Raw genomic sequence first — 27,614 nt, forward strand, 5'->3', positions numbered from 1 at the left:
CCTGCCACATGGGAGCCACGGGACCACGCTCCACACAGACGCCCTGCAACACAGGAGCCATGGGACCGTGACACACACAGATGCCTTGCAACATGGGCACCTTGTGGCCCACGTTCTACCCCTAAGAAAATGGACTGAGACATCTCCTGTCACAGAGAAGGAAACCCAGGCTGAGCACAGGGACCCCTGACGTTGGGCATCTGAAAGGCAGGCATGGCTCTGGTCACTAGGGAAAGCATGCGAGGGCGAGTACCTGAGGCCCAGGGTCCGTGCAGAGGCTCTGTGAGTGGTGGAGGTCCTGTCTGAGGCCCAGAGGGAGCCTGACAGCCCCAAGGAGGGTCCCACATCAAGACAGAGACAGTCCCGCATGACAAGCCGGGACCCCAGGGAACAGCGAGGACTCACCTGTCCCAGGTACACCTGCACACAGCGGCGACTCACCACCTACAATGAGAAGACACAGGGTAAGCAGGTGGCTCCCAGGAAAACCCCACCCAATGTCCACTCAGGCTCGACCCCAGAGCTGCACCTGTCTGACCCCGCTCACAGCCCCAGAGTTCTAGCATCAAAGTCAGACAAGACCTGCAGTTAAGAGAATCCAGATTTTTCTTCACTTTTCTAGAGTCCAACTCCTTTCACAGGATTTCCTGCAAACCCTGGAGCCTCCCCCTAAGAGAAACGCCCTGTGCTCATGCACAGAATATCCTCTTCGATTTCAAACGACCAGTGGACTCCAAGGCTAGGAACTTGGGAGCTAGCGGGAGCCCCTCCCGGCCACGACAAGGACGTGAGGGCCCTGCCTGGTGGTCTTCAGGCTGCCCCCACCACCACACCCAGCGCTCATATTCCTTACAAAGTGGACCGCCTTTTCTAGAACTCTTTCCACAAGTGGGACAGAAAGCAGATGAGTGGCCCCAGGGCTCGGCCTCCCCACCTAAGCGGGGGAGATAGGAAGAGCGTGGGTGCTCAGAACAGGCCGGCATGGGGCAGGCTCTCACACTCCAGGACCACGCACCGTCCCTGGGCAGACAGGGCTATCAGCGGGTGAGGGGGTCACTCTGGCCTCGTGCGGTCCTGGGAGGCCAGGATCCTGGCACCTGCCAGTGAGATTCAGCTCTCCTCCCCCAGGGCCCCTCGTACCCCCCTCCTCAAGTAAAAACATGCACAGGAAGGGAGAGACCCCCAGGGATCTAACCGTCCTTGTGGGTGGCAGCATGACCTTGACTCTTGCCATGCAGACTATTTATAACTGTTGCTTATCTTCTGAAGTTCTCAGAGAACATGACACATGGTCATTCATTCATCTGGGACATACATCGCTCCAGCAGGAGGCTGACTCATACACTCGCCTGGGGCGGGGCCCCGTCTCCTGGCACCGACCCTCTCCCCGCCTGGACCCCCTCCCCACACACAGCCTCTCACTGCCCAGCACCGCTGACCCAATGGCCGGCTTCCCTGCCCTGTCCGACACCCCCTGGAAACAGGAACACCTGCTCAAGACACGCACCTGTGTATCAAAGCCCAATGAGTGCAGGAGGGAACATGTGACCAATAAACATAAAGCAAAAATAAAACAAAACAAAAAAAATGTCTCTGGAAATAGGGGAAGTTACAGACCGGTGCCTACAGGGTGGTGGCGGCCAGCCAGGCAGGCCCACGGAGCTCGGCGGTCCCCCGTGCACCACTCTATGGGACACCAGGCAAGGCCGTGCAAGGAATCAGGGCTCCCATCTTTGAAAACTCACTATCTGCATTCCACGCCATGGAACATTATTCAGCAATTAAAAAAAAAAAAAAGAAAAGATCCAGAGGAACCTCAAATGCATATCACCAACAAAGAAGCCAGTGAGAAAGGCTAATACCAACTCTGTGACGTTCTGGGGAACACAGAACTGTGGGGACCGTAACGAGATCGGTGGTGGCCCACGGTGGGGGCTGGGGGGTAGTAAGCAGAGCACAGAAAGTGTTTAGTGAATACGGGCTGTGTGATGTTCTAACGGTGGATGCGTGTGACCCATCTGTCCAAACCCACAGAACGGGCAGCGCCATGAGCAAAGCTTAATACAAACTGTGGGCTTCAGTTAGTAAAATGCATCCATATTCGCTCATGCAGGTTAACAAGCGCACCCTGTTATTGCAACACGGTAACAGGGAACATCTGGAGGGAAATGAGAGTACCATCCACTTCTCAGTAAGTCTATAACTGTCCTTAAAAATAAAGTCTATTCGGGGCGCCTGGGTGGCTCAGTTGGTTAAGCAACTGCCTTCGGCTCAGGTCATGATCCTGGAGTCCCGCATTGGGCTCCCTGCTCAGCGGGGGATCTCCTTCCCCTTCTGCCCTCTTCCCTCTCGTGCTCTCGGTCTCTCATTCTCTCTCTCAAATAAATAAATAAAATCTTAAAAAATAATAATAATAAATAAAAATAAAGTCTATTCATTAGGTTTCAGTTCGCTGCCCGGAAGCGTGTGTTTGTCGGCTGAGCAAAAGGAAAAGTCCTATGCAGTCTCGAAACCCATGAGTCTTACAAAGCACAGCCCAGGGCGCCTGGGTGGCTCAGTTGGTTAAGCAACTGCCTTCGGCTCAGGTCATGATCCTGGAGTCCCGGGATCGAGTCCCACATCGGGCTCCTTGCTCGGCAGGGAGTCTGCTTCTCCCTCTGCCCTTCCCCCCTCTCATGCTCTCTCTCTCTCTCTCTCTAATAAATAAATAAATAAATCTTAAAAAAAAAAAAAAAAAGCGCAGCCCAAAAGCCTTCCGTCCAGAAGGCAGGTGGGTCCTGTGCTTCCCACGGGCCTCCCAGGCCAGAGGGGGGTGGTGACACTGCCCACCTGTCCCCAGGGTGTCCTCCAGAGAATGAGAGCAGGCTCTGAGCCGGGGCTCCCAAATCCCACGCCCGCCCCCTATCCCCCACCCACCCCCTGCAGCCCCATCCTCGGCTGAACTCTGAGGAGCTCGGCCGTTCTTCACGGTGGCCACCTGGACAAGCCATCAGGGAGGAGACGTTCCTCAACGCAAAGTGCATAAGCCACCGTCTTTGCTGGAGAGCAAGCTCAGCAGAACAAATGACAAGCAACAAGGCTCAAGGCTTGCACTCCAGCCAGAGGGGAGCCTCAGGTCCAGAGAACCAATTACAACCCTGCTGTCTGTGTTCACCAGCACCGTTACAAAATGCAAACAGAAAACGGGGAGGGCTACAATGAATTTGCAAATGAAATTGCACCAGAAGCGCCAAGTCAGAGAAGAGGGTATGGCCCAGGGGAGAGCCACCTGTCGGCAGAGAGAAAATGAATATTCACATCAAGAATGGCGAACGCCTAGTTTCGCAAAGCCCATCCTCCAGTGGACACAGTGCGCACGTGTCCCTTGGACGTGGCTCACGCCAAATCCCAGGACGGGAACTCCAGGAGAACACACTGGCTTGGCTCGCTTTATTTCCTCCCTTGGAATAAGACAGAGGACGGCAGTGGACCCCAGTCTGGCAGGGCTGTGCTGGGAGGGTGCAGGGCGCACGCGTGGTCCCCTGTGGACCACCCTGCCTGACACCCGGGATGTAAGCAGCCATGCAGAGCCCCCCCCTTGCATGTCCTAGACACTCGGGGGTTCCTTCCAGCTCTTCAGCCAGACCAGAGAGGCACAGTTCCCAGCTCCCAGGCTCTCCGCCAGCCAAGCACCTGCTCCTCCCCACCCGCGGCCCGCCCACCTCGCCTCGGGACGGAGACACCAGGTAAGCAAGACATGGGCAGCTGCTCGGGGTTCAGGTCGGGTCGGTAACGGCAGAGCCCACTCACCTGCTTTCTGTCCCCATCTTACTGCGACCTCAGATCACACACCCCGCGGGCCATCTGCTCTGCTCACTTCACCAAAGGAAATACCGTGGTGCTGGATGGTTTCCAGGTGGGCCTGGCCTTCCTCGTCATGCAGGGGCTGATGCTTCTGGATATTCAGGATCTGCAGGAGCCAGTCCTGTCTCACTGACGGAGCTAAAAACCCGGCGGCACCTGTAACGCGCTTCAGGACCGAGGGAGGGTCCCGATGGGGCGCTGTTTGCAGGGACCGTCCAACAGCAGGATGCCCACAGATCCCTGAGTGCACGGCCAGCGCGTTAGAGGGAGGACATGCCTGCACCCTGAGGGTCTGGGCAGTGCCTTCCTCAGAGCTCCTGCCTGCTCTGGGGGGTGGCCTGATCACGGTCGCAGGAGAAAGGGGCCCAGCGGCCACCACCAGGGTGCACTCCCGGGGATGCCCACGGCTCATGCAAGGGGCATCTTCACGTCCCACGTGCTGTGTCGGCAGGTCCCGCTCGCTGGCCCTCACTGCCAGCCAGAAAGCCAGTGACTGTCGCTTCGGTGCGTGAAGTGCTGAGTCCCACAGAGGCCGCGCAATGTGGGCAGATCCCACTGGGTCCAAACTCCACGTTCCTCCCCTGAAAGGAACGGCTCCACTCTCTCACTGCAAGTCCCGGGGGGGTGGGCGAGGGCGGGGGACAGGGGAGGGCGGCAGGACGAGCGCCGCCGGTGACGGAGACAGCCCCGGAGAGATGGCGCGAGGTCCGCTCTGGGGCCGTTTTATGGCTGCGTTAGGGGCCAAGTCACATAACCAAGGACGACCATAAACAAACAGGACTGCGCCCCGGCCACACCTCGCTCCGTTGCACCTGCAGCACGAGGTTCGAAAACTCCCCCCAAGCCAGCAGGTGAGCAGGCGACCCGGACAGGGAGAGCGAGACCGCCTCACAGGGCCTGACCGGGCCCTCTGTTTACCTCTGGAGATTAAGGTCCTGGGACAGAAATTACAGTTCATCCCTCCCCGTGCCCTACAGAGATCGTTTCCCTCCCCATTAGCTCAACAAAACAATGAGCTCAGCGTTTGTTGTTGCCAATTCTTACTAAAGTTTACTTTGAACAAAGCCACATAAAACAGCACTACTCTCTCCGGAAACGCGCGTGTATGATGAAGCCCCACACAGCCCGTGTGCGCAGGGGCAAGGTAAAGTCGAGCCGACCTTTCCGGAATCGTGGACAAGCCCAGCTGTGCTGGGCCACGTGAGCGAGCGCCACAGAAGCCCACGGAAGCCAGTGCCCTCAAGCATGTGGCACGTTCCCACCCGGCCAGCCGCCCCAAGGAGAGCCGGCCGCGTTGCCCCCTGGTTTCCCAGGTAATCCTGCCCACAGGTAAATTCTCCCCGGGCTGGCAGGGGGGCAGCAGGAGCAAATACTCACGCCCGGATTCTGGAAGGGTCCATCCGCTCAAAAGAACCAAGGTATGAAGACACATTACATCAGGGCACCCACGTGCCCACAATAAACCCATCCACCATCCTAGGGGCGGGAAGTGAGACAACAGGGAGAGAGAAACAGGCGGGCGCCCGACCTACCTTGACGGCTCAAGAGGCACTCTCCTGAGGGGAAGCCCAAGGAAAAGGTGCAACCTTATGCCCAACTTGCACCATTAAATCACTTTATTTTTAAAAACCACTATAGTGTTAAATTCCAACAGAGACGCAGCACAATGTGGCACGGGGTTGAGCTTTGCTTTATCTCTGCAAAGGCGATTCTTTACGAGACACTGAGCACGAAGACCCCTGCCCCCTCTCACGCCCCGTGCCCGGCTGGAGAGACAGACGTCCGAGCGACGTGTCCCCCGGCCCCAGGACAGCACAGAATCTCGGGGAACCCCGCGTCTCTGCACGGAGCGGCAGTCCCGAGGGAGGAGGGCAGGGCTTTCTCTCAAGGGGCAGCATCTTTCATATTCTCTTCATCTTTTATTATTTTACAGCTTTGACTTCTGGGGCTGTGTGTTACTGATCGATAAACACAAGATGTCTTTATTCGCCCGTTACGTACGATGGAGAAGAGATAAAAGTTTGTGTTTATAAGAATCGTAACAGTGGATCAGAAACAGGGAGCAAAGATAGGAGGGAATCTGCTCTCCCCGGCGTTGACATCCAGACAGGAGCTCAGATACCCCCCGTGTCGGTCACTCGGGACAATAGGACAGTGCCACAGACCCCGAACCTCGAACAGACATCCCTTCCCTCCCGGTCCTGGAGGCTGGAGTCCGATCCATGCATGGCACAAGATCCACACGTGGCAGGGCCGGTGCCCGAGGCTCCCCCCACCCCGGGACGTGTCCACGGCCGTGTCCTCGCCGTGTCCACGGCTCATTCCTCCGTGTGCGTCTGTGTCCTGTTCCCCTCTTCTTCTAAGGACGGCAGTCCTGGGGGGTCACTCCAGCCACATCACTGTACCTCCATCACCTCCTTCGAGGCCCCAGCTCCACAAACAGCCACATTCTGAGGTTCTGGGGCTCAGGGCTTCCACGCGTGGATCTGGGGATGGGGGCCCATGCAGCCCGCGGCACCCACCCTCAGAGGTCTGGCCAGGCCAGTGGAGAGAACCCAGGTCAACACAGGACGTTCCCACAAGTCAGGCGGGAGCCAGGTCCTCTAGGCCCGGAGGGCTGCCGCGTGGGCAGGTGACTCGGCTCCTCGGTCAAGTCTGCCCGGCAATGCTCCTCTGGGGGGCGGGGGGAGGCCCAGGGGCAGATCTCCACACTGCTGTCTAAACAAGGACAGCATCGATGCAGAGACATGGTTCTACAAAATGCCGACGTCCCAGACTCCATTAATTTACTTGCTTCCTTCAAGCTCTCCCGGGGTAGGACAGCCCAAGTCAGCCGTGTAACCCCAGGAGAAAACATGCCCCCCACCAGTCCAGCTAAGCCCTCCCTCCAGGGCCTGCCTGCCCCATACGGGCGCAGAGGGTCGGGAACTCACTGGCATCCTTTCAGTACATTTCTCCCGAAAGTGAGCAAGGAGTTACTGAAGGTCATGTCTTCTCTTTTAAAGAAAGAAGAAAGGTAAGCCCCAGATTTTGTCGGCTCTCAGTCCCAGCTGCACCAGCTCTGCAATTCTAGTGACTTCTAGAGCTAAGGACACAGATGCACAGCTGCCCCAGACGGGCCTTATTCATACATGGACACTGATCGTGAGTGTTCGAGGGGGCTTCCTGACCCAATCGAGGCATGAGGTCCCGGCAAACACCTGTCAAGGCTCACCCGGCACAGAAGAGAATTAAATCGAGAAAACCCGGCTCTGCATTCGTCTGGTTACCAATATTTGTCCGGGACCAGAAATCTGTGAATCTACTGCTGGAACAATGTTCCAACCGTGCTTCTCCAGGTGGCGGGGAAGGGCCACCGGGGCCCACAGTGGGATGCTTGCTCAGTGGACAGCTCGCACTCCTGTGCCTCGGTCTGTCTGAGCAGATCAGGCCGAGTGGGGGGGCCTGGCACCTTCTTGAGGGTCTCACTTTGCAGGGGAGGAAGCCGGGGGCCTCAGAGGTAAAGTGTCATGTGCAGGACCCCTGGAAATTAGACGAGACCAGAATCGAGCCCCACAGAACCCCTGGGGCCGGCACCTACCAGATTCCTGTGCCCTATCTCTGTGAAAAGAGAAAAAGAAAATGGCATCCAACAGCTTAGAAAGATGGCTTGCCAAAGAACCAGAACAGAAGAAAATCTCATAAATACAACAGAATTGCAGAAAGATAAAAAATATATATATGTAAAATTTAAGAAGCCTTGTAAAAACTGCTTTTACTTTGCTGGGCATTTAAAACAGCAGAGACTGAGACGTAAGTGCACCGAATTCCCGGACCCCTTTCCACGAGAAAAATCCAGGTCTCAAATTCAAGCCACTCCTCACCAGTGTCGCCGTGGTCGGCCTGCAGACCCACCACGAGTGACCAGAAGTTGGTAATAATTAAAGCACTCATACTGGTCAAGAGTTCACATTTTAATTAATTGGAAGAAACGGAGTCCTGTACCCTCTTTCCAAAGCTCCCCCCCCGGGAGGAGCGAAGCTGGTTCTGTCTTCAAGGCGGGGGCACCAGGGGCCCTTTGGCGGGTGACTCGGCGGCGCCCCCACCAACGGGAAGACCAGAGGGCAGGCTGGCCCCCAGGAGATGCGTCCCTCGCTGTGCCCCAACGGGGCAGTGGGGGCATGTCCCCTTTCAAAGCCCAAGATGGCAAGGATAGCGCGGACATCAGAGCAAGAAGAAATGGGGACAATGACGCCCGGGTGTCCACCTGCTTTAAGGGCAACGGCCACGAGCCTCGGTGGGGCAGGCGGGCGAGGGTCCCCGGCAGGGCAGGGGGTGCGGGACACGCGGTCCCCCCCCTGCATGGTCACGCCCAACTGTCCACCGTCAACCATCAGAGTGGATATTTAGGACACGTGACTTTTCTAATCGTGCACTTATTTAAAAAAGAAATTACTTTTTAGACATAATAAATACATAGTTTTTCAAAAGCACAGAGTCGGCTGGAAAGCACAGAAAAGTGCCTGGACTTTGCCTCAGAGGCCCACCCCCTGCCCTCCCCATGCCCCGTCCTCCCCCTGCCCCCTGTCCCCCCGTGTCCTCTCCCAGGGACCCGACCAGCTCAGGCGGCCCCTCCTCTGTAAGCTCAGTCTTCCTCAACCCTGCAGGGGACATAATAACCCCTCCTTCCTCTACCCCAACCAAGCCCTTCCTCTCCTTCTTCTCCAGAAAGTCCCTCCCCCATGGAGCCCTGCCCCTGCCGAGCCCCCCAACACTTTCCATGAACAAGGGTGTGGTGGGAGGTCTTTGCAGACAGGGAGATGGGGGAAGAATGCCCCCCGCCCCAGGCTTGGACGCCCAGCCCAGACCCGGGAAATAGCAGCCACCGTGCCCAGGGTGCACAGGGCCAGGACACTGTGAGCTGGGCCAAAACATCCCTACCAAGTGCAGGCTTTTGTTTCTCTTGAAGAGAGGAGCTCAGGACTGGCACGCCCCACCCGTGACATTTCTAACACCTTCCTTCTTGCTACAGAAAAGGAAGAAAAGGCACACACTGCAGCCCTTTAAGGAAGGAAATGGTACGTTCCACGGGGGTGCTGAACAGGACTTCCCCAAAAACACTCCGTCCACAGTGTCTAAGAATAACATAACGAACAGTTCGGTTTTCGCCAACCGTCCTGTGACCCAGGGAAGGGAACATGACAAATTCTGACAGCTTGCAACTTATCACCAAATCTGAAAAAACAAAAAAAATTTAGCTTCGGCGTTGGGTGGCACGGAGGCCGCCTGCCCACTCTGAGCGTCCACAGAAGCGTGTGACAGAAACGCTCGTGGGTTCGCCCCGTCGGAAGCTAATCCTCCATTCACGGTTACAAAACCCCGCTGCACCCAGGATCCCGGGGGGAAGCCCGAGACCGGCCTGCAGCCCCGGCCCCGTCTGCTGAGGTCTGCCTGAGAATGCAGGGGTGACTCTCCGCCGCCCCCCCGCGTGGCCCCCCTCTCTCCCTGGGCAGCACAGAGCTTTCCGACGGGCCCCCGACGGCCCGGTCAACACCCGCCACACGCTTTTTAAACATCCAGAAAAAGGGCGCCTGGGTGGCTCAGATGGTTAAGCGTCTGCCTTCAGCTCAGGTCATGATCCCAGGGTCCTGGGATCGAGTCCCGCATTGGGCTCTCTGCTCCTTGGGAGCCTGCTTCTCCCTCTGCCTCTCTCTCTCTCTGTCTCTCATGAATAAAAATAAAAATAAATAAAATAAATAAAAAAAATAAAAGATTTAAACATCCAGAAAAAGCCTCTAAGAAGACAGAAAGTGACATAAAGACTCTGGAATCAGCATTCTGATTCCATAACCAGTGCTAGCCTCTTAGGCATCCCGTCCTCCCTGCCCCCCGACGAAGCCGCAGCCCGGGGTCCCTTCCTGCAAAGATGGTCAGCGGGCCGAGCTGTGTCGAGGCAGAGGGGACGCCTGTGGGGTTTGGAGATGCGGGGGCCAGCCGTGCGGACCGTTGTCCAGACGCAACAAGAGGGCATCCATGTGCCATTCCCAGCCTGCGGGAAAACGGGAGGTCAGCACTTCCCGAATCCCTGCCCAAAATGAAGGGCTTTCCAAGACGAAAAGCAAAACACAGAGTGAAACGGAAGCTGTCTTTTACAAAAATGTGGAGATGGAGACTCCGATGCTCAGTTACGGGTCGTCGTCCTGCCCCTGAAAGTGGGCAGGCAGATGGGCGTTTCACTCCGAAAACCGGTCCTCCACAGTCACCGCCACGAGAAAGCCGGCACCGGGATTGGAAATGCTCCTGTCCGGGTGCAACGTGAGCGATTTCACGCGGGAGGCGTTGACATGCCACTCGGGGCCCCGCAAAATGCCCGGACTCACACCACGGCCACCCAAGGGGGGAGCACGCAGGCACAGTCCTGATCCCCGCGCCGGACCTCCGTCCTCAAGGGCCTGACCCTGGTGGCCAGGCTGTCCAGGGACACACGTGCTCGGACAGCATGGGGACAGCATCCGGGGGCGGCCACCGGGCAGAGGGCAGGTGCAGGTGTGGGGGGGACACCCTGAGGACCAGGCTGCAGGGCCCCCCAAGGCCACCAGCACGTCCTCCCCGACGGGGGAAGAAGGGGCAGGGAAGTCACCAGCAGGGGTCTTAGGCACCTGCAGCCTGAGGGCAGGAGCGAGGGGTCCGGGAGAAGAGCGTTCTGGGAAGCAGCAAGATCGCCAGGTGCAGGCAGGCTGGGGAGGGCGCGGGGCGCCACGCAGCTGGGAGGACCCCGCCGAGCCGGAGAGAGGGGTCGGCCGCACGATGCAGGCAGAGAGGACAGATTCTGAACAGTTCAGAAAGTGCACAGTGGCCAGTGAAAGACAGCAGTGCGTCCGGACAAGGAGGTCGGGAACAGGGCGTTCGCTCACAGGGAATGTGAATGAAGAATGAAGAGTTAGCATCTTCCAGAAAGAAGCCAGGGCGGCTGTCGACACAGGCAAGCGGCGAGGCGCCTGAGGACAGTCCAGAGCTGTCTGCGCAGGGGACGCGGCTTCTACGACGGAGGTGACGAGCAGGCGACCCCGAGCAAACGGGAGCCAAACGCGGCAGTGCCGGGGTGTGCGAGCTGAGCCACGCACGTGGGCGGCTTGGAAGGAGCCACGGGGGTCCTCCCAGCAGGCAGGTCAGCAGGTCGTAAAGCTCCACCTACACACTGCTGAGCGGAGCCCGCGCAGAGGCAGGGGGATCACGCTGCCACGCCATGGGGACGGTGCCACCCCCGAGAGAGGGCAGGTGAAGCATTCCACGTGTTGCCCATGCACACGGCCAGACATGCCCATGGCCGCCGGGGTGGGACTGAGGTGGAAGGGCCCACCCTGCGAGGCGGGCGGTCACACAGGAACCCAGGACCAGGTAGGTGGTGGCGTCCGAAGGGCCTGCTCGGCCCTGGGTCCGGGCACTGCGGGGCCACACCCAAGGGGACCACCAAAGTCCTCCCTGGGGACGCGCCAGGGCTGCGGCCAGCTCGTACCAATGCAGGATGCTGGGGTGGCCAGCCAAGTGGGAGGCTGGGAGCCACCTGGGAGGAGCCACAGAGCCGGCCGGGCGGTGGGGGGTGGGGCACGGAGTCGGCCAGAGTCAAGGCCACACGGACAGGCAGGAACCCGAGGCTCTGGTCTCAGGAAACGCTGAGCCCACTCCTCTGCCACCGGCCGTGTGGAAGCACCTTCAGGTTGGACCCACGCTGCCTGAGGGGCACAAACGAAGCCAATGACATGGGACTTGTCTGCTTGGCAGGGAAGATCCCATTCTCAGGAAGAGGACGTGGAGAGTATGCCATCCTTTCGTGTCGTTGAAACACTTAGGGAGTAAGACGCACTCTGATCTGTGCCGTTGGCCGGTCGACGCTTCGTGGGACAGCTGGGTTAGCAGGATAATGACCCTGACTGCAGGTAGAAGTCTCCAGAGAAATGTGCTGGCCCCGAGGATGCAGGATGCAAGTCATCCCGAGGAGGGGATGCTCCCTCCAGAAGCCCCGGGCCCGGGCTCACTCCAGCTGCTGAGCCGGGTTCTCGGAGCCCCTCACGGAAGACGTCTGTGTTCTGACTTCGTAGAGAAAGAAACGAAGGCCCGAGCGCCTGTGGCGACCACGGGGCCGTCGAGCTCAGATCCCGGTGTCCTTGCCCTACGTTCTCACGGGCTGCTTCCGACAGCTACACCTGGAAAGTTCCACTGTCTCCGGTTCTCCCAGAAGGAGGGCAGGCGTGAGCAAAGGCATCCCCAGTGCAGAGTTTCAGGGAGCGGTGATTCCCGTCACTAACACTCGAGAGAAGAAAATTATTCACCAAGCGCTCCTTCTTGGTTTTGTCCACATTCGAGCCTGGCCCCGGGGCAGCCCGGCCTCAGCATCCCGTCCCCCGCGCCTCATCGGGCACCTGCATGCTCGCGCATCTGCTACCCTCGTCACAAGAGGGACGTCTGTGCGGAACGGAGGAGTCTCCTATTCGCGGGTGCCCTCGCTCTGCCATCGGAGCAGGGCTGCACGAAGTCGGGGGGCACCACCCCCGGGGTGCCGGGCGGCAGGTGCCTCGGCGAGCCGGCTTGCTTGAACTGATCCGCAGGCTCCCAGCTCGTGTTGCAGGCAAAACCAGTGACCGAGGCAGAAGCAGGAACCTCACCACAGGCTCACGCCCGCGATGCTCAGATTCATCACAAACCAAGCCGTCCCCCAAGGCCTGGAGGCCTGCCACCAGCGAAGTCCCGGAGACGCGCTCCCAGCTCTGCCGGCATTTCCAAGGGAATTCTGAGGAGCCTGAGTGATGCCAAGAAGCTGCGGCTCACTCGGGGGCGGAAGGACCCTGGGAGGGGCTGGTGGGTCCAGGGCCCTCGGGCATCCTTCCCAGTGCAGACAGACACAGAGTGGGTGGGCCGCGGGCTCCAGCCTGGGAAAGGGGCAGAAGGGCACGAGCTGGGGGGTTTGGAGGCTTCAGAGCAGGGGTGGCAGGCGCACATTCCGGCCCCGGCCCCACGGTGGACGCACGAAGCCCGCACAGACCTGGACTCTGAAACCTGATGCCCCTGACCGCTGGGACGCAGGGGCCCTGTAACAGTCCCCGTTTGCTAGACTGATGCGGGGAGGGGCCGACGGCCCACACGTGGGACACCATGGAGAAGAGAGCTGTCTGGAGATCCAGGGGAACCAGCAGACGTAAGCTCCTGGCTAAAACTCCTCTTACGCCAGTGGGTGTCGGCTGTCACCAGGACCCGTGTCTGTGGTGGGTCTGAGGATGCCGCAGGCTCTGGGCCTCGTGGCAGAGGGGCCACCTAGAAGACACAGTCTCCGGTGGGTCACTGCGGCTCCTGCACCAAACACAGCCAGAACTCGGGGGGTCACCGGCGTGCAAGGCCAGCAGAGGTGGCAGCAGGAGGGGCTGACGCTGCCCGGGGCCCAGACGTGGGAGAGGCTCTGGGGGGCCCCGCCTGGCCGCACCTCAACCTTCAGAGAGAGGAACGGCGTGCCCATCACAGCTCGGCTTCTGTCGGGAGGTTTGAAGGTTCCCAGCTTGGCCACCACGTGACAGTCACACGGGGACAGAGCAAACAGAGGCCCCTGCAGCCGCCCGGGACCCCCTCCTCTCCCGAAGGGGGCTCCCGCCTCACCGAGGGAGGCAGCCCTGGGGTCACGTGCTTTGTCTCCAGCGAGGCACCCATCAAGGCACACCCAGAAGAGAAGAGGCGAGCTGGGCATCCACGTCGTGCAAGGGACAAAGGGGCCTGAGGACAGAGCCCTGACTTCGGAGCAGAGGGCAGGAGCTCAGGGTGAGCCCGGCGTGGGGACCCTCCACAAGATGACAGCTCCATACCACCGCAGGTGGGTTCCGGCTTCACCAACTCACTGCTCAGTCCCTACGTGGGGGCCTTACGTTTGCAAAAAACAAAACACCCTATCTGGCGATCAGCATGACATGTGCTCTTGAACACGTCAACCCCTGACCGACGGCTCCTCTAAGAACAGGTGTGCGGTCTGGGCCGACGTGGAAGGACCGTGCCTGGGCTGTGGAGCGGCGGGTGCAGACTCCCACTTCTGCAGAGCTCCCGCCCACTCGCCAAAGCCCACCGGGACCCCGCCTCTGCCATATTTGGGGGGCCCCACCAGGGACCCCATCGCCCACCTCCCTGCCACGGCTTTCTCCTACTTCCCGTGGCTCGTGCCCGTGAGTCAGCCGGCAGCCCGGAAAAGCCAGCTCACGCCACCCAGGCAGCTCACGAGGCTCCAGCGAGCCAGCAAGGCCTCCCAGAGAGCAAAATATTTGCAATCCCAAACTCCCCAGCCATAACACCTAAATAATTTGCCTTCCTTAAAACCTAAATAATCAAGATTACCATAATTAACAGCTAAGAGAAAGCTGTCTTCACGTCAGACTGTGGACGGATCACTCACCCATTTCACACATAAAGAAACCGGAGCCCCAGGGACTTGTACAGCAGACGAGGAGCCCCCACGGGGATCATGGCCCGGGTCTCTGCTTCTCTGTGCCCTCTGAGCCCAAGGCCTCACCTGAGGGGCCGAACTGCCCGTCGACTAGGAAGACCGTGACCTCAGTCCATCGGGGCGGTGAGCAAGGCCCCAGCTCATGACTCGGCTGCCCTGCCCTCATGAGCCCCAGCCCCCAGGCCCTAGCTCGGCCCTGGCTCTGCAGGATGTCTCTGTCCTTGGCGATCCCAGTACAATGGGGTTCACCGCACACGAACACGCTGCGGGGAGGGCGCCACACACCCCCGGCCTCGGTTACTCCTTCCGAGTCCCCACCAGGCCTGTGGACGCCCCAGAGGGAACCTGCAGCGCCCGCCTTCCTCAAGTCAGTAAGCAGCCGGACCAGGTCGGACGTTGGGCCAAAGCCTCACGGTTGTGTGTCAGGAAAGCCAGCGAACCCCGGGCACCGAGGGAGCCTGAGGGTTACACACGCACGTGCTAAGCGAGGACCCACGCTGTCTGCGAGAACCGCGTCTCAGCTCCTGGCAGACGGAGCTGCCCCCCGCTTATCTCCGGCGGTGACTGGGAACATATGGCCCTTCTGCACCCCACAGTCATGGTGTTATGGTTCTGGAATAAGAAGGGGCTTTGTTATTGCTGGTGGCATTCTCTCCTGCCGCTCGAAGCTGGGTTATCGAGAAAAATGAATGCGGATCCATTTCCCCCAACCCCGATCTACTGAAAACGCTTATCTACCTCTCAGCAAAATGCCAATTACCGTGGCCAGAAATGCCATCACCGGCGATAGCTAAGACTTCTGGAATACTCTTGGAGCCAAAGAATTCAATCCTCTAAGGAGCCGGCTCTGGGCCCCCCTTTAACACACGGTGGCAACAGCAGGCGGCTCAGTTCTCCGCTGCCAGCCAGGAGCGGCCAGGCCGGCCACACACGTCTCAACCCTCCCGGCGTGGGCGCGGGGGGACCCTCCTGGAAATCCAGAAAATTCTGTGCTCTAACACAACCACTCAGAAGCACAGTGCACGCGTGAGAGAGGAGCGTATTCGCAGGCGAAGCAGAACGAGGATAAGCCAAGGCCGGAAACGAGCCCCTTCCCCACCCCCGAGTGTGTCCGAGCAAGGAACACCTGGCCTCAGCCAGAAAGGGGGCTCCTCCAGAGTGAGACCAGAAAGCAAGCAGACGTGCCCGAAGCCCCCCCACGGGCGCCTGCTCCTAAAGCAGCTCAAACGCACATCCCGTGACATCTCGGAGAGGCAGGGGACCCAGGGCTTCGGAGGGGACGGCGGGAGGGTTGCCGGCCGCGGGGCTGGGTGACAGCGCTGCATGGGGCCCTGTACTGCACGGTGCGCTTCTCCTGAGTTCCAAATCCCCCATCGTGGGGAGTTTAAAAAGAAAAGGCATGTAATCTCTTTCTTGAGAAAACACCTATGGCCGGACTGGCCCGCAGTTCTCGCCGACTGGGTGTACGCGTGTGCGTGCCTGTGTGTGAAGTGTGTGTGTGCATGGGGGTAAACTGCGTGCGTGCGTGGTGGGGAGGGTGGAGGGATTCAGGATCCCCGGTCCCCACACACAGGACCCACCGTGAGGAGCCAGCTCGCAGCGCACGGAGCATGCCCCCAGCACCCACTTCTGCTCAGAGCCCAGAGCCGGTCGGAAATTCTCAGCGATAGCTGACCCAGGAAGTGCACGGCAGCAACCAAATCCCAAGACTCTCTAAAACCCTGTCTGCCACGGGGGCGGCCTGCAGGATATGTGAGGGGCTCCCTCTGAGGCAGGGCTGGCCAGTCAGAGGCTCGAGGCATGCGCTATGGGAAAATGCGGGAGGTACGGACACTGTGACGGGGGCAGAACCCCAGGCCTCCGTCCCGCGGTTCCCCCAACTGCCCACCTGCCAGGGCCAGGCCTCCTCACCGCCTCACTGATCAAAGTCCTAACCCCCACCAAGCACCCCAGGCCTCCAGCGCTTCTGGGGGCCCTCGGCAATGTAGCCCCTCCAAGGAACTCAAACACCAGGACGACCTTCCCAATTCAGGGCCCCGACTTCCATGACAGCCTGACAACCCCGCCAATCTAAGAACAACTACCCTAACACGAAGCCCCCCAAATCCTCAAGCCATGTGCCCTGAATGCTAGGCCTACGCCACCCGACCTGATGATACAATCATGAGAGAGGAGGGGGCATCTGCGGGGGGCCGGGGGGAGGGCCGGTCACTGCATTCTTATCTGAAACCAGATTCTTGAGCATCACGTTCTACGGTTAAGAGCACAGAGCGCACAGCTCTTCGGCTTACTCCCGAGATGAAACGTGTACATCCCATTGAGGCATCTAGCAGCCTGTTTCTTGTGTGTTCCACGCCCACGGCCACAGGCCAAGGCGGCAGAAGCCACGGCCCAGGCCACGGCGGGGGCACGGCCCCCAGGGAAGCAGCAACTTACCTGAGGTTCACATGGCTTGTGGCAGCAGCACCTGCAGGCTGGAAGAGAGAGAGAAAGAAGGGGTGTGCATTGAGTGGGCTCGGCAGCAACACGTCGCACGCCTGCAAACCCCGTCCACCCTCGAAGATCAGCAGCGTGGGGGGCACAGGTACACCTGATGCGTGAGGCCCCGGCCAGCACCCCGCGGTTGGCAGCGGCCGGGAAGGCGCCGAGCCACAACCGTGGGCTCTCCGGGATCCCTGGAGGAGGAGAGCTGCGTGGACTCTGCACTGGACCAAGCTTCCACGTCGGTCTGGGAATCACAGCTTCTCCCCCAAAGAGGGACGGGAAACCTGAAAATGCCCCCCTTCCCCCCCAGCGTCAAGACTGGTGCCTTTCTCTCTTTTTTTTTTTAATTTATTTATTTGAGAGAGAGAGAGCATGAAGGGGGGGAGGGTCAGAGGGAGAAGCAGACTCCCCGCGGAGCAGGGAGCCCGATACGGGACTGGACCCCAGGACCCCGGGATCATGACCTGAGCCGAAGGCAAACGCTTAAAGAACTGAGCCGCCCAGGCGCCCAGGACTGGTGCCTTTTGATTAGTGAGAAAGCCGCCCATTGCGCTCCGCACGCCCCACGCTCCGGGTCGGCCTGGGGACGGACCGTCAGAGTAAATCCGCGTCTAGGTTCCCGCAGGGGAACCGCAGACATGCGCCTGCCCAGAGGCCCCAAGAGTGCAGACTTAGAGCCGGAACCCAGGGGGATTTCACAGGCCCGCCCTCGGGAGGCTGTGGCCCCACTGCTGCCAGGGGAACCCCAACAGCCCCATGCAGCTCGGCCAGCACCAGATGCCAGGCAGAAACAGGACAGGGAAGGCAGGGGCGCAGCTGCGGTGTGGGGGAGGGGCCCGGGCTGGGCACGTGGGGCCGGGACCTTCACAGCCCCCCACAGCCATGCGGCCCTGGGCAGGACCAGTGACCTCTCTGGGCCTCAGCTTCCTCTCCCGCGTGACTGGGATGCCATCGAGGGATCCTCGTTTGAGACGACGAACACAGTATCAACATGCACAAGCGTGGGGGATCCTGGAAGAACCAGGCCTGGGAGGGGGCCGGGGGAGGGAGGAGCTTCAAAGCCCAGACCATCCCCCCCACACACACACCCCCGTCCCTCTCCTTTCTAGAGCTGGGGATGGAAACACTGAACTCACAAAGGTCCCTGCAGGACTGCAAAAGGATAAAGCAGACAAAGTAACTTGGCCACTGGCTGGTGATTACAGGAACTCCAGCAGAGAACAGCCAGGAGCATTATCTTTGCAAAGATCTATTTTCTGAATGGTCTTTCTATGCCTCTGAGGTTTGTGAGATTATTCACAAAGACAAATATTTACTCTACATCTCCTAATGGGTGCACTGCACAAAGGCGATGAGTGACTTTCTAATCAACATAGACTTGCCTTTGGAATAAAAAGGGGCATCCGTGCCAGACTAGAAAGGCGGCCAGAAGCACAGCCAGGTCTGGAGGCCAGCGAGAGATCCCGAGGTAGAGTGGACATCGTCAGAGGCCCTTGGCCTTCAAGTAAGCAAGAATCAGCAGAAATGCAGGGAAGAATTCCCCTGGCCCCAGAGGATGCTCTGCGCACGCACACACACCGAGCTGGGCAGTTGGTCCGCTCGCAGCCCGGGACTGGGGCACAAATCTCATGGCCGTCAGACTCCAAGAGGGCCCGAGTGACCCATGTGCCCACGCCCGCATGCAGTCCCTTCCATGGTGGCTCGGGGCTGGTCTGTGGGACCAGACAGTGTGGTGGAACGCAGGGCTTGCAGTCCCCGCCCCGACCTCTCGAGCCAGCCCTGCTGAGGACAGCCAGGCAGAGAGGCTCACGTGGGGGAACTGAGGCCTCACACCAACAGCCAGCACTAGCTTGCCGCCCTGTGAGGGGGCCCCCTTGGGAGGGGCGCTCCGGCCCCGGGCGTGCCTTCAGATGATGCAGCCTCTCAACAGGCCTGGAGCCGCACTGCCCAGCCACGTGACTCCCAAATTCCCGTCCCACTGAAGCAGTGAGAAATGACAGGTGCTACCACCACGCAGGGCACTAACTTCTGGAGTAATTCATCGAGCAGCAGGAGGTACTCGCTACGGTGGGCGAGCTCAGCCCGGAAAGGGCTCTGGTCAGTGGCCAGATCACAAGTGGTGTGACACCCTCATGGTGGACGGGACGGCCGACTCAGACACAAGAGAGCCCACGGCCATCGGAGGGCAAAGCCGTTACATTCACAAGGGTTAACTAACCACAGCGACCTCGCGTAAACCACGCAGGCACGAAGGTGGAGATCCTGAGAGGTGGACCCACTGTCCCCAGTACGTAGGCAGGCGACCCCCCAAGTTTTATGGATGGCCCCTCAGGTTTTCCTTAGAGAAGCAGCGGTCCAGCGGACAACCTCCGGCAGTGTGCCTGGCCGTGCGGGCCATGCTTTCCTGGGTGCAACTGCGTGTGGTCCTGTAAGCATCCCCTTGGGGAAACCACGAGGGTGACGGGCCCAGCGATGGCCTGTCTCCACCCGGCTCCTCACCAGCCACACGTGGCCTTTCCAACATCTATAAACGCCCAAAGTGGACATAGTCCAGGCCAGGTTTCCAATCCTCTCGCCTACAGACAAAATGCAGCTCCTCAATACAGATCCAACATCCCCCATGCCATCACCACCGGCCCCACCCCGTCCTCCCGTCCCCCCGACCCAGAGCATCACTCACACCATCTCCACACACCCCCTTGGCTCTGCTCCCGTCTCTGTCTAGAACTTCCCACACACCCTTCTGCATCAAGCTGACATGTTTCTTTCTCCAAGACTGAAGGCGGCAACCACCTTCTCCACCAGGAAGCCCTCCGTCGCTCCTCCTAGTCTGGGTTAATGCGTTCCAGAAGCCCCTGGCCTGCCTTCCTCTGCCTAGCCTTCATCTCACTACCCCTCACTTCACAGCAATCTCTCTGTCCATCTCCCCCCACTACACCAAGCTCATCTAGGACGGTGTCCTTTGTTGAGAATCACCAGCCTCTTGTAACAGTGGTGGGAACGGAGATCGGCAGCTGATACTGATGGAGTGCCCATCGGACACGAGCTGCATGGTGATAACACCTTCCATCACACAGGCTGGCTGGATTTTCACCGTGCTCCACGAAACAGCCACTGATCTTCTGCATGTCTAGTGATGGGAGCCTGGGGTCCTTGCACGACCTCTCAGGTCTTATCTGCCCTGCGTCCGCTTTCAGAAGCCGGTGCACATGGCGGGGGCCCTCCCTCCCTGACTGCCACTCCCTGTGGTGCAGTCTCCAGGGAGAAGGGAGGCTGCAGAAAGCACCAGAACTTCCCCAACGAAATGCATTGCTAAACTGCACACACCCAAAAGGACAAGGTGTGCATGCGCACTCTGACCACCAGTCTCTCCCCAGCACAGCAGCTCATGCTTTGTTGTTTGCTTCCAGCTTTCCTGAGCTATAATTGACAAAATTGTATATATTTAAGGTGTACAACATGATGATTTGATACATGTCTACATTGTGAAATATTTGCCACAATCACGTTAATTATCACATCCATCACATTACCCGTGCGTGTGTGTGAGAGGGAGAAAATACCTAAGATCTATTCTCTTAGCAAACTTTAAGTATCCAATAAAGTACTGTTAACCACAGTCATCATGCTGTACATTAGATCCCTAAACTTATTCATCTTGCAACTGAAAGTTCGTGCCCTCAGACCAACATCTTCCCATTTCCCCCACGCTCAACCCTGGAAACCACCATTCTACTCCATTTCTCTTCAGTTTGAGGTATTTGGGGTTTTTTTAAGATTTCACATACATGTGATACCATAAAGTGTTTGTCTTTTTCTGACTTATTTCACTTAGTGGAGTGTCCTCCGGGTTCATCCATGCTGTTCCAAATAGCGGGATTTCCCTTTTATGTGGCTGAATAATCTTCCGTCATTTATATACCACATTTTCTTTATCCATTCATCCATCAATGGACACTCAGATTGCTTCCGTATCTTGGCTATTGTGAATAACGCTTTTACGAGAAAGAGAGGACAGATATCTCTAATGATCTGATTTCCTTCAAATAAATACCCGGAAGTAGAATTGCCAGATCATATGAAATTCTAGGTTTAACTCTTTGAGGACCCTCCATACTGTTTTCCACGGTGGCTGCACCAGTCCGTGTTCCCACCAACAGTGCACAGGCGTTCCCTTTCTCCACATCCTCACCAACACCTGTTATCTCTTGTCTTTTTCATGAAAGTCATTCTAACAAGTGTGAGATGGTAACTCATTATAATTTGCATTTCCCCTGTGACAAGTGATATTGAGCATCTTTTCATGTACCTGCTGGGCATCCAGATGTCTTCTGGGGAGAAATGTCATTCAGTTCCTCTGCCCATTTCTTAATCCCATTATTTAGTTGTCTGCTATTGAGTTGTAGGACTTCTTCATTTATTTTGGATACTAATCCCTCATCAGATATATGATTTGCAAATATCTTCTCCCATTCTGTGGGTTGCCTTTCCATTTTGTTGATGGTTTCTTTGGCCATGCAGAAGCTTTTGAGTTAGCTATAGTCCCACTTGTTGATGTTTGCTTTTGGTGTCATATCCAGGAAATCGCTGCAAAGACCAACATCAGGGAGATTTTCCTCTGTTTTCTTCTAGTCATTTTATGGGTTCAGGTCTTACATTTAAGTCTTTGATCCAGTTCAAGTTCATTTTTCTGAGTGGTAGAGACATAAGTGTAGCTTCATTCTTCTGTGTGTCACTATCCATCTTCCCAGCACTGCTGTTAAAGAGGTTATCCTTCCCCTTGTGTCTTGGCACCCTTGTCAAAGAATACTTGACCATAAGTGTGCAGGTTTATTTCTAGGTTCCCAATACTGTTCCACTGGTCTATGTGCCTATTTTTATGCAGTACCACACTGTTCTGATCATGACAGCTTTGCAATATAGTTTGAAATCAGGAAGCGTAATGCTTCCAGCTCTGTTCTTTCTCAAGTTTGATTTCGCTATTTGGGGTCTTTTGTGATCTCATCTGAATTTTAGGGTTGTTTCTATTTCTGTAAGAAATGCCATTGGAATTTTGATAGAGATTGTGTTGAATCTGCCAATTACCTTGTGTAGCATGGATGTTTTAACAATATTAATTCTTCCAATCCAACAACATGGGAATATCTTTCCATCTATTTGTGTGCTCCTCAATTTCTTTCATCAATGATAGTTTTCAGGGTACAAGTCTTTCACCTTATTGGTTAAGCGTATTCCTAAGTGTTTTATTGTTTTTGATTGCACTGGAAGTTAGAGTCCGTTCTTAATCTCTCTTTCAGATAGTTCACTGTTAGTGTCTAGAAATGCAACTGATTTTTGTATGTTGATCATGTATCCTGCCACTTTACCAAATTTATCTGTTAGTTCTAACAGTTTTTTGGTGGACTCTTTAGGGTTTTATATGGTATTTTTTTCTAATACTGGACTTTTATAAATTCTAGGCAACATTTGATTGTACAAACAGTCCTGAATTACTGTGTTAAGAAAAATCATTTTTAAAAACTCCAGCGGTCCCTGTAAGGAGCAGAATCTGTGCAGGTTTTAAAACAGACTCTATGCTCTGTTCCCAGATGAAAATCAACATGTTAATCTCAGCATTTCTGGGCCCGTCACTACATAATTATCTAAGGCCATGACTCTGCCCCCTAAAAACCATTACTGATGGTTCTAAATATGGATGGTATCAAATGCATGCATTACACAAATATGTTCATTGCAGTTTCCCCGGCATCTCATTACTTTCACTTACATGAAAATGAAAAGAATCCTATTAATCCTAAATGCAAAAATGTCCCTTTCATTAAAAAACAACACAAATTGCCTCATTATTCTCATTACCTTTCGCTCCATCACAGCCCTTGTCCAATTTCTTCCTGCTGAAAGCATCAGCACATCCCCCAAGCTAAAGTACAGAGGCCCCACATGCTGGTGCTCAGTTTCCTCATCTGTGACACAGGCGGTTAGAGGACAGTAGAACACGCCATGCACAACAGGGCCAGCTGGGAGCTCCTCAGATGCACCGAGCACGACCACTTCTACTACCGTTCCTGGTCCAGAGTCTCTGAAGATGCCACTGAAATGCGCCAACTCTGTTCTTCACACACCTCCTCCGTGTGGCTTCTCTGCATTACAATGTCCCTAGCTTCTAGGCGCTGAGCACTCAGTAAACAGCAAGGCTGGAATCTTCCACCCAAAGCCAAACTCACAGGCCACTGGGATGTTCCCTCTGCTTCCACAGACCTCTTTCCACATAACCCTCACGTGACCCTGTGTCCATGTCACCCCGAACTCTTCTCCAGCAACTGCCCAAATGCCCTCACAATACAGCATGAGTGCCTACTCTCCTGTGTTTTCCACTGTTTTGTGCCTCTGGGTCACATCTCACCACCGCTTCACACATCTGCCACCTCCACACCTAAGCACATGACCCAGGGAGACAACATGCGTAGCAGAAGACCCCTAGCGTCTCCTGAGAACCATTACGTACTCAGTACATAGTTTCAGGACGTATTGCTTCTCCATGTGGAATACAGCACTCACTTGTCCACTGCTTAACCAGTATTCTCTTCTTGCATTTTCACCTTTCCGTGAGACCAGCTGGGACATGAGCACTGAGTACTTCTCTGTGCGGTGGAGCATGGTGGAGCTTGTGAGAAGCACCTGTGTGGGTGGGAGCAGGCAGCTGACCTAGCTGCCTTCTCAGGAAACACCGTTTTTGTCTGAAAGAACTCCCAGGCAGACAATGCATGGCTATTCAGACTTGCACACTCATCAGTCTCACCAATGAACAAAGCATGCCTGTCACGGTGAGGTAAACAACTGACAGCATTTGGCCAATGACAAAATTTGAGATTTCAAGTGAAATTTAGAATTTGGGGGGACATGTATCCATCCCCATGAGCTTGACAACTCCTAACACTGTCCTGATAGAATCAACACTGAAAGGAACAAATATGGGGGGTTTTCTTGGTATTTTATAATAAATGTGTTAACATCGAGAAAATCTGCTGAACTTGTTGAACCAGTATTTTCCAAATGACCACTGCCTGACATCACATGGCCACGCCTGGCTAGAACATACTCTCAAAGTGCTAGACAGGCTCATGGATCTTAACAGAACAGAGTAGGCAAAGCTCATCGACACAGTTCCAGACCCCACACCAAAACTAAGCTTTAAGAAACATCACTTGAGTTTTGGTTTGGTATCCAAAAAGAATACCCTCAATAATCTGAAAAGGTTATCAAAATGCTTCCTTTTTCAAACACATATCTACGTGAGGCTGGATCCTCCTTGAACCAAAACAACATGTCTGTGATGGTTCATTTTATGTGTCAACTTCACTGGGCCACAAGATGCCCAGATATTTGGTTGAACGTGATTCTGGATGTGTCTGGGTGTGTCTGGAAGGGTGTTTCTGGATGAGCTTAATATCTAAATCTGTAAGTGAGAGAAGCAGATTGCCCTCCCCGGCCCGGGTGGGCCCTCATCTAATCCAGTGAGGAACTAAACAGAATGAAGGGCAGAGTAAGAAAGAATTCTCTCTGCATCACTGTCTTTGATCTGGGACAGTCAGTGTTCTCCTGCTTCTGAACTTGGACTCGGACTGGAGCTACACACCAGCTCTCCAGCTTGCCAACCACAGATCTTGGGCCCTCACAGCCTCCTTAACCAGAGCCAACCCCTTCTGACAAATCCCATTGGCTCTGTTTCTCTGGAGAACCCCACCTAATACAAGGTTGAAACAGGTTGAATGCAGAAGCAGATAGGAGGGTCCAGCCTCCCTATTATGCCTAACAGAAGCACAAAATACACACACATATACACACATGACATCTTCACTCTTCTCATTATACAGAATGAGAAGCAGAACAAAGTGATACCAAAGATTCCTTTCTCATGATAAAAAAAGAGTTTACCAAAGCAATCAGAAAAATTGTATATCCATAAATAAAATATTGGGTAGCTGTTGAAACACTAGGATTTCTAAAAATCTAGTATGTGACAACACTTATAATGGGCAAGATGAAGATATGTAAAGCTATGTACAGTACAAAACAAACTAAACTCTGTAAAAACAGACATGAGCAATGGCCTCATCCACACCTGAGAACTCTGGGCAGGATGGAGGTGTCATCCCAACTCGGATAAGCAAAGGATGGACCATGCAATATGTCTCACTGGGAAAACCAGCTAACTCACAAAAAAAAAAAAAAAAAAAAAAAAAAAAACAGAAATAGTGCAAATTCCAGGTGAATCAATCATGAAACTGGATCAGAACTGGAAAAGCAGAAGGAATATTGGAATAAAACATGCAGAACATCCTTATGGCCACAGAGAAGGGAAGGTGCTTTAAATAACAATCGAACACAGGGATTAAATGAAGTGATGGGTAGGTCTGAACAAGCCGGACCTTAAAACTTCCCCGAGATAAACACTCCACAGACAAAATCAGACAAACAACTCCCTGGAAGGCTCGCCATGCAGAAGGTCGAATGGTAAGAAATTCACATGCCTGTGGGTCCAAGTCCATCAAAAGTTGGCAAATGTTCTGCCTGATGTAATGGATAAAATGATTACTATTTGTAAGATAATGAATTCTTTTAATTCAAGAAGGAACAAACGATAATAAATAATCTAATTTTTTTAAGATTTATTTATTTATTTGAGAGAAAGAGAAAGCGTGTGCACAGCAGGGGGACAGAGGAGAGAATCCCAAGCAGACTGCACTGAGAGCAGATCCCGACACGGGGCTTGATCTCACGACCCCAAGATCACGACCTGAGCCGAAACCAAAAGTCGGATGCTCAAACGACAGCACCACCCAGGTGCCCCAATAATCTAATTTTTTAAATGAGCAAAGGATCGGAAAGGCTAGCTCACTAAAATGAACACCACAGACATCTTCTCTGTGTCTTTTATAGAGGCTACCTCAAGTAATAGCAGATGAATGGAAAATACAGTCAAGGGAGATTCCACTTTTCATCCACCCACTCACAAAAATGGAAAGCCGCCAAGCATCAAGCGAGAGAGCGAGTGGAGCTCAAGGCCACAGGGTGCAGGGTGGGAGCCGGTTCCTGCTCCCCACTCAGTGGAGCCCACGTCCGCGAGGGTCCAGGGTCCGTGGTGCGTGTGCTTCTCACAGGTCTTCCAGGCCTTGACGACACAACACATACGCAGTCCGTTGGAGGCCGTCTCCACCGCCGCACATCGGCCCCCTTGTCTCACAGGGGTTTCCAAAGCCCAGGGTGAGAATCCCAGCTCCCAGTACACCAGCCCCGGCCCCGAGCATCTGGCTCTGAAGCACCAGACATTTTTACATGTTGTCTTGGAACTGCTATTCTTCCGAATGTCTGCAGGAGCCTCAGAAATCCAGGCCACTGTCTTACAGGCCCGTCAGAAGCTTTTGTATGACACTCTGCACATATTTACCAAGGGAGAGATGAGCCCTTGCTTCTCCGCTACTCGCCCATGTACACTCAAGTTCACCAGCCTCTCTGGGTTCCCAGTAACCGGCTACACAGACAGGAGGGGACCGGAGGCCCCAGGACAGGGCAGCCTGCCCTAACATTCACTGCTCGGCCACGTTGCTCTCTCAGTTGACTTGTTGGTCCTCACTGCCCCCATGTCCTAGGGTTGTAACACGGCATCTGGGCACAAAGCAAGCACTTACCACGTGTATCTACCGATCTGCCATCTACCCAAGTCTTTATCAGTAATCACTTAGTATACTATGGACTGTGATGGCCTCACAGATAGGACGCCCCCCCAGACTGCGAGCCCCTCACAGAGAGGACGCCCCCCTCAGACTGCAAGCCCCTCACAGACAGAACTCCCCCCTCTGACCGTGAGCTCCTCACACACAGGGCACAGCTTTCTCATCTTCTCATTCTAACAGGTGCTTAACACACATTTTGTTTACTGAAGGGGAAAAGTCATCATCCCATCTTCCTTACAAAACTCCCTCATTCCACGTCTCTCCTTGTTGCTCCCTTTCTCAATCCTCATCTCCTCAGATTCCTCCCAAGAGGGTCCCTCTTTGCGGCATTCCTTCATTCTCTGTCACTTTTCCATTCCAGTCTGTTCTCTCCTATTCCACGATAAGATCCAGGCAAAGCCTTTCCAACGGGATTACTTCTGCTTGGTCTGACCCCGCACCCTCCCAGACCATCTCCCTCTGGGGCAAAATCCCCCAGAACTCACATCTCTCAACACCTGCTCAAAACCAGAACACCAACATCACCTGTACCATGGCCTTCCACTGCCTTACCTAAAATATGACCAGGCTGGGTTCATAAAAGCAACATCAGTGAAAACTGAACCATTTTAAACCACCCGAGGGAACCTGGTGGAGCAGTGAGAACAGGCTACCACAGTGCCCAGTAGGGCATTAGGTGGCGAGGGCACAGAGCTGGGGTGCCATCAGCAGGGTTCTGGGTGGCATGGTGTGAGCCACAAGCACACGCTGAGCCCCATCACCACCCTCACTGCCATCTCTGCCTTTCCCTGTAAGGTTCCAGAATAAGGATTAAGAAAGGCTCTATGTCAAGCATCACAGCTTTGTAAAAATGAAGCTTTTTCTTCTAATCTCACCACATATGAAATAGGAGGTAAAACAGGGGGTTAAATGTGGAAGTAAGGGACTTGAAGGTCAAGAATGAGCCAGAACAGGAACAGCAAAAACAGGAGCCTGAGTCACAGAATACACCCCTACCCTTCTCTACCATCACCATCACCACCAGCAGCACCATCATCACATCACCGTCAGCACCACCACAACCAGCATTATCACCAACGTCACCGGCAGCAGCAGCA

The 27,614-nt window shown here is 55.5% G+C and overlaps 1 protein-coding gene across 1 annotated transcript in view; it reads right to left on the reverse strand.

Moving 5' to 3' along the window:
* Positions 1–27,614, reverse strand: part of TNS3 (tensin 3) — a 173,628-nt gene that overhangs the window by 135,905 nt on the left and 10,109 nt on the right. Inside the window, exons 3-4 of the mRNA XM_035026460.1 lie at positions 16,736–16,773; positions 406–444 (exon numbers count right to left, since the gene is read on the reverse strand). Coding sequence (XP_034882351.1) covers positions 406–444; positions 16,736–16,773 — 77 coding nt within the window. The remainder of the gene's footprint in view (positions 1–405; positions 445–16,735; positions 16,774–27,614) is intronic.

The sequence above is a fragment of the Mirounga leonina genome, unplaced genomic scaffold (genome assembly GCF_011800145.1).
Source record: "Mirounga leonina isolate KUSES-001 unplaced genomic scaffold, KU_Mleo_1.0 Mir_199, whole genome shotgun sequence".
Lineage (NCBI taxonomy): Eukaryota > Metazoa > Chordata > Mammalia > Carnivora > Phocidae > Mirounga > Mirounga leonina.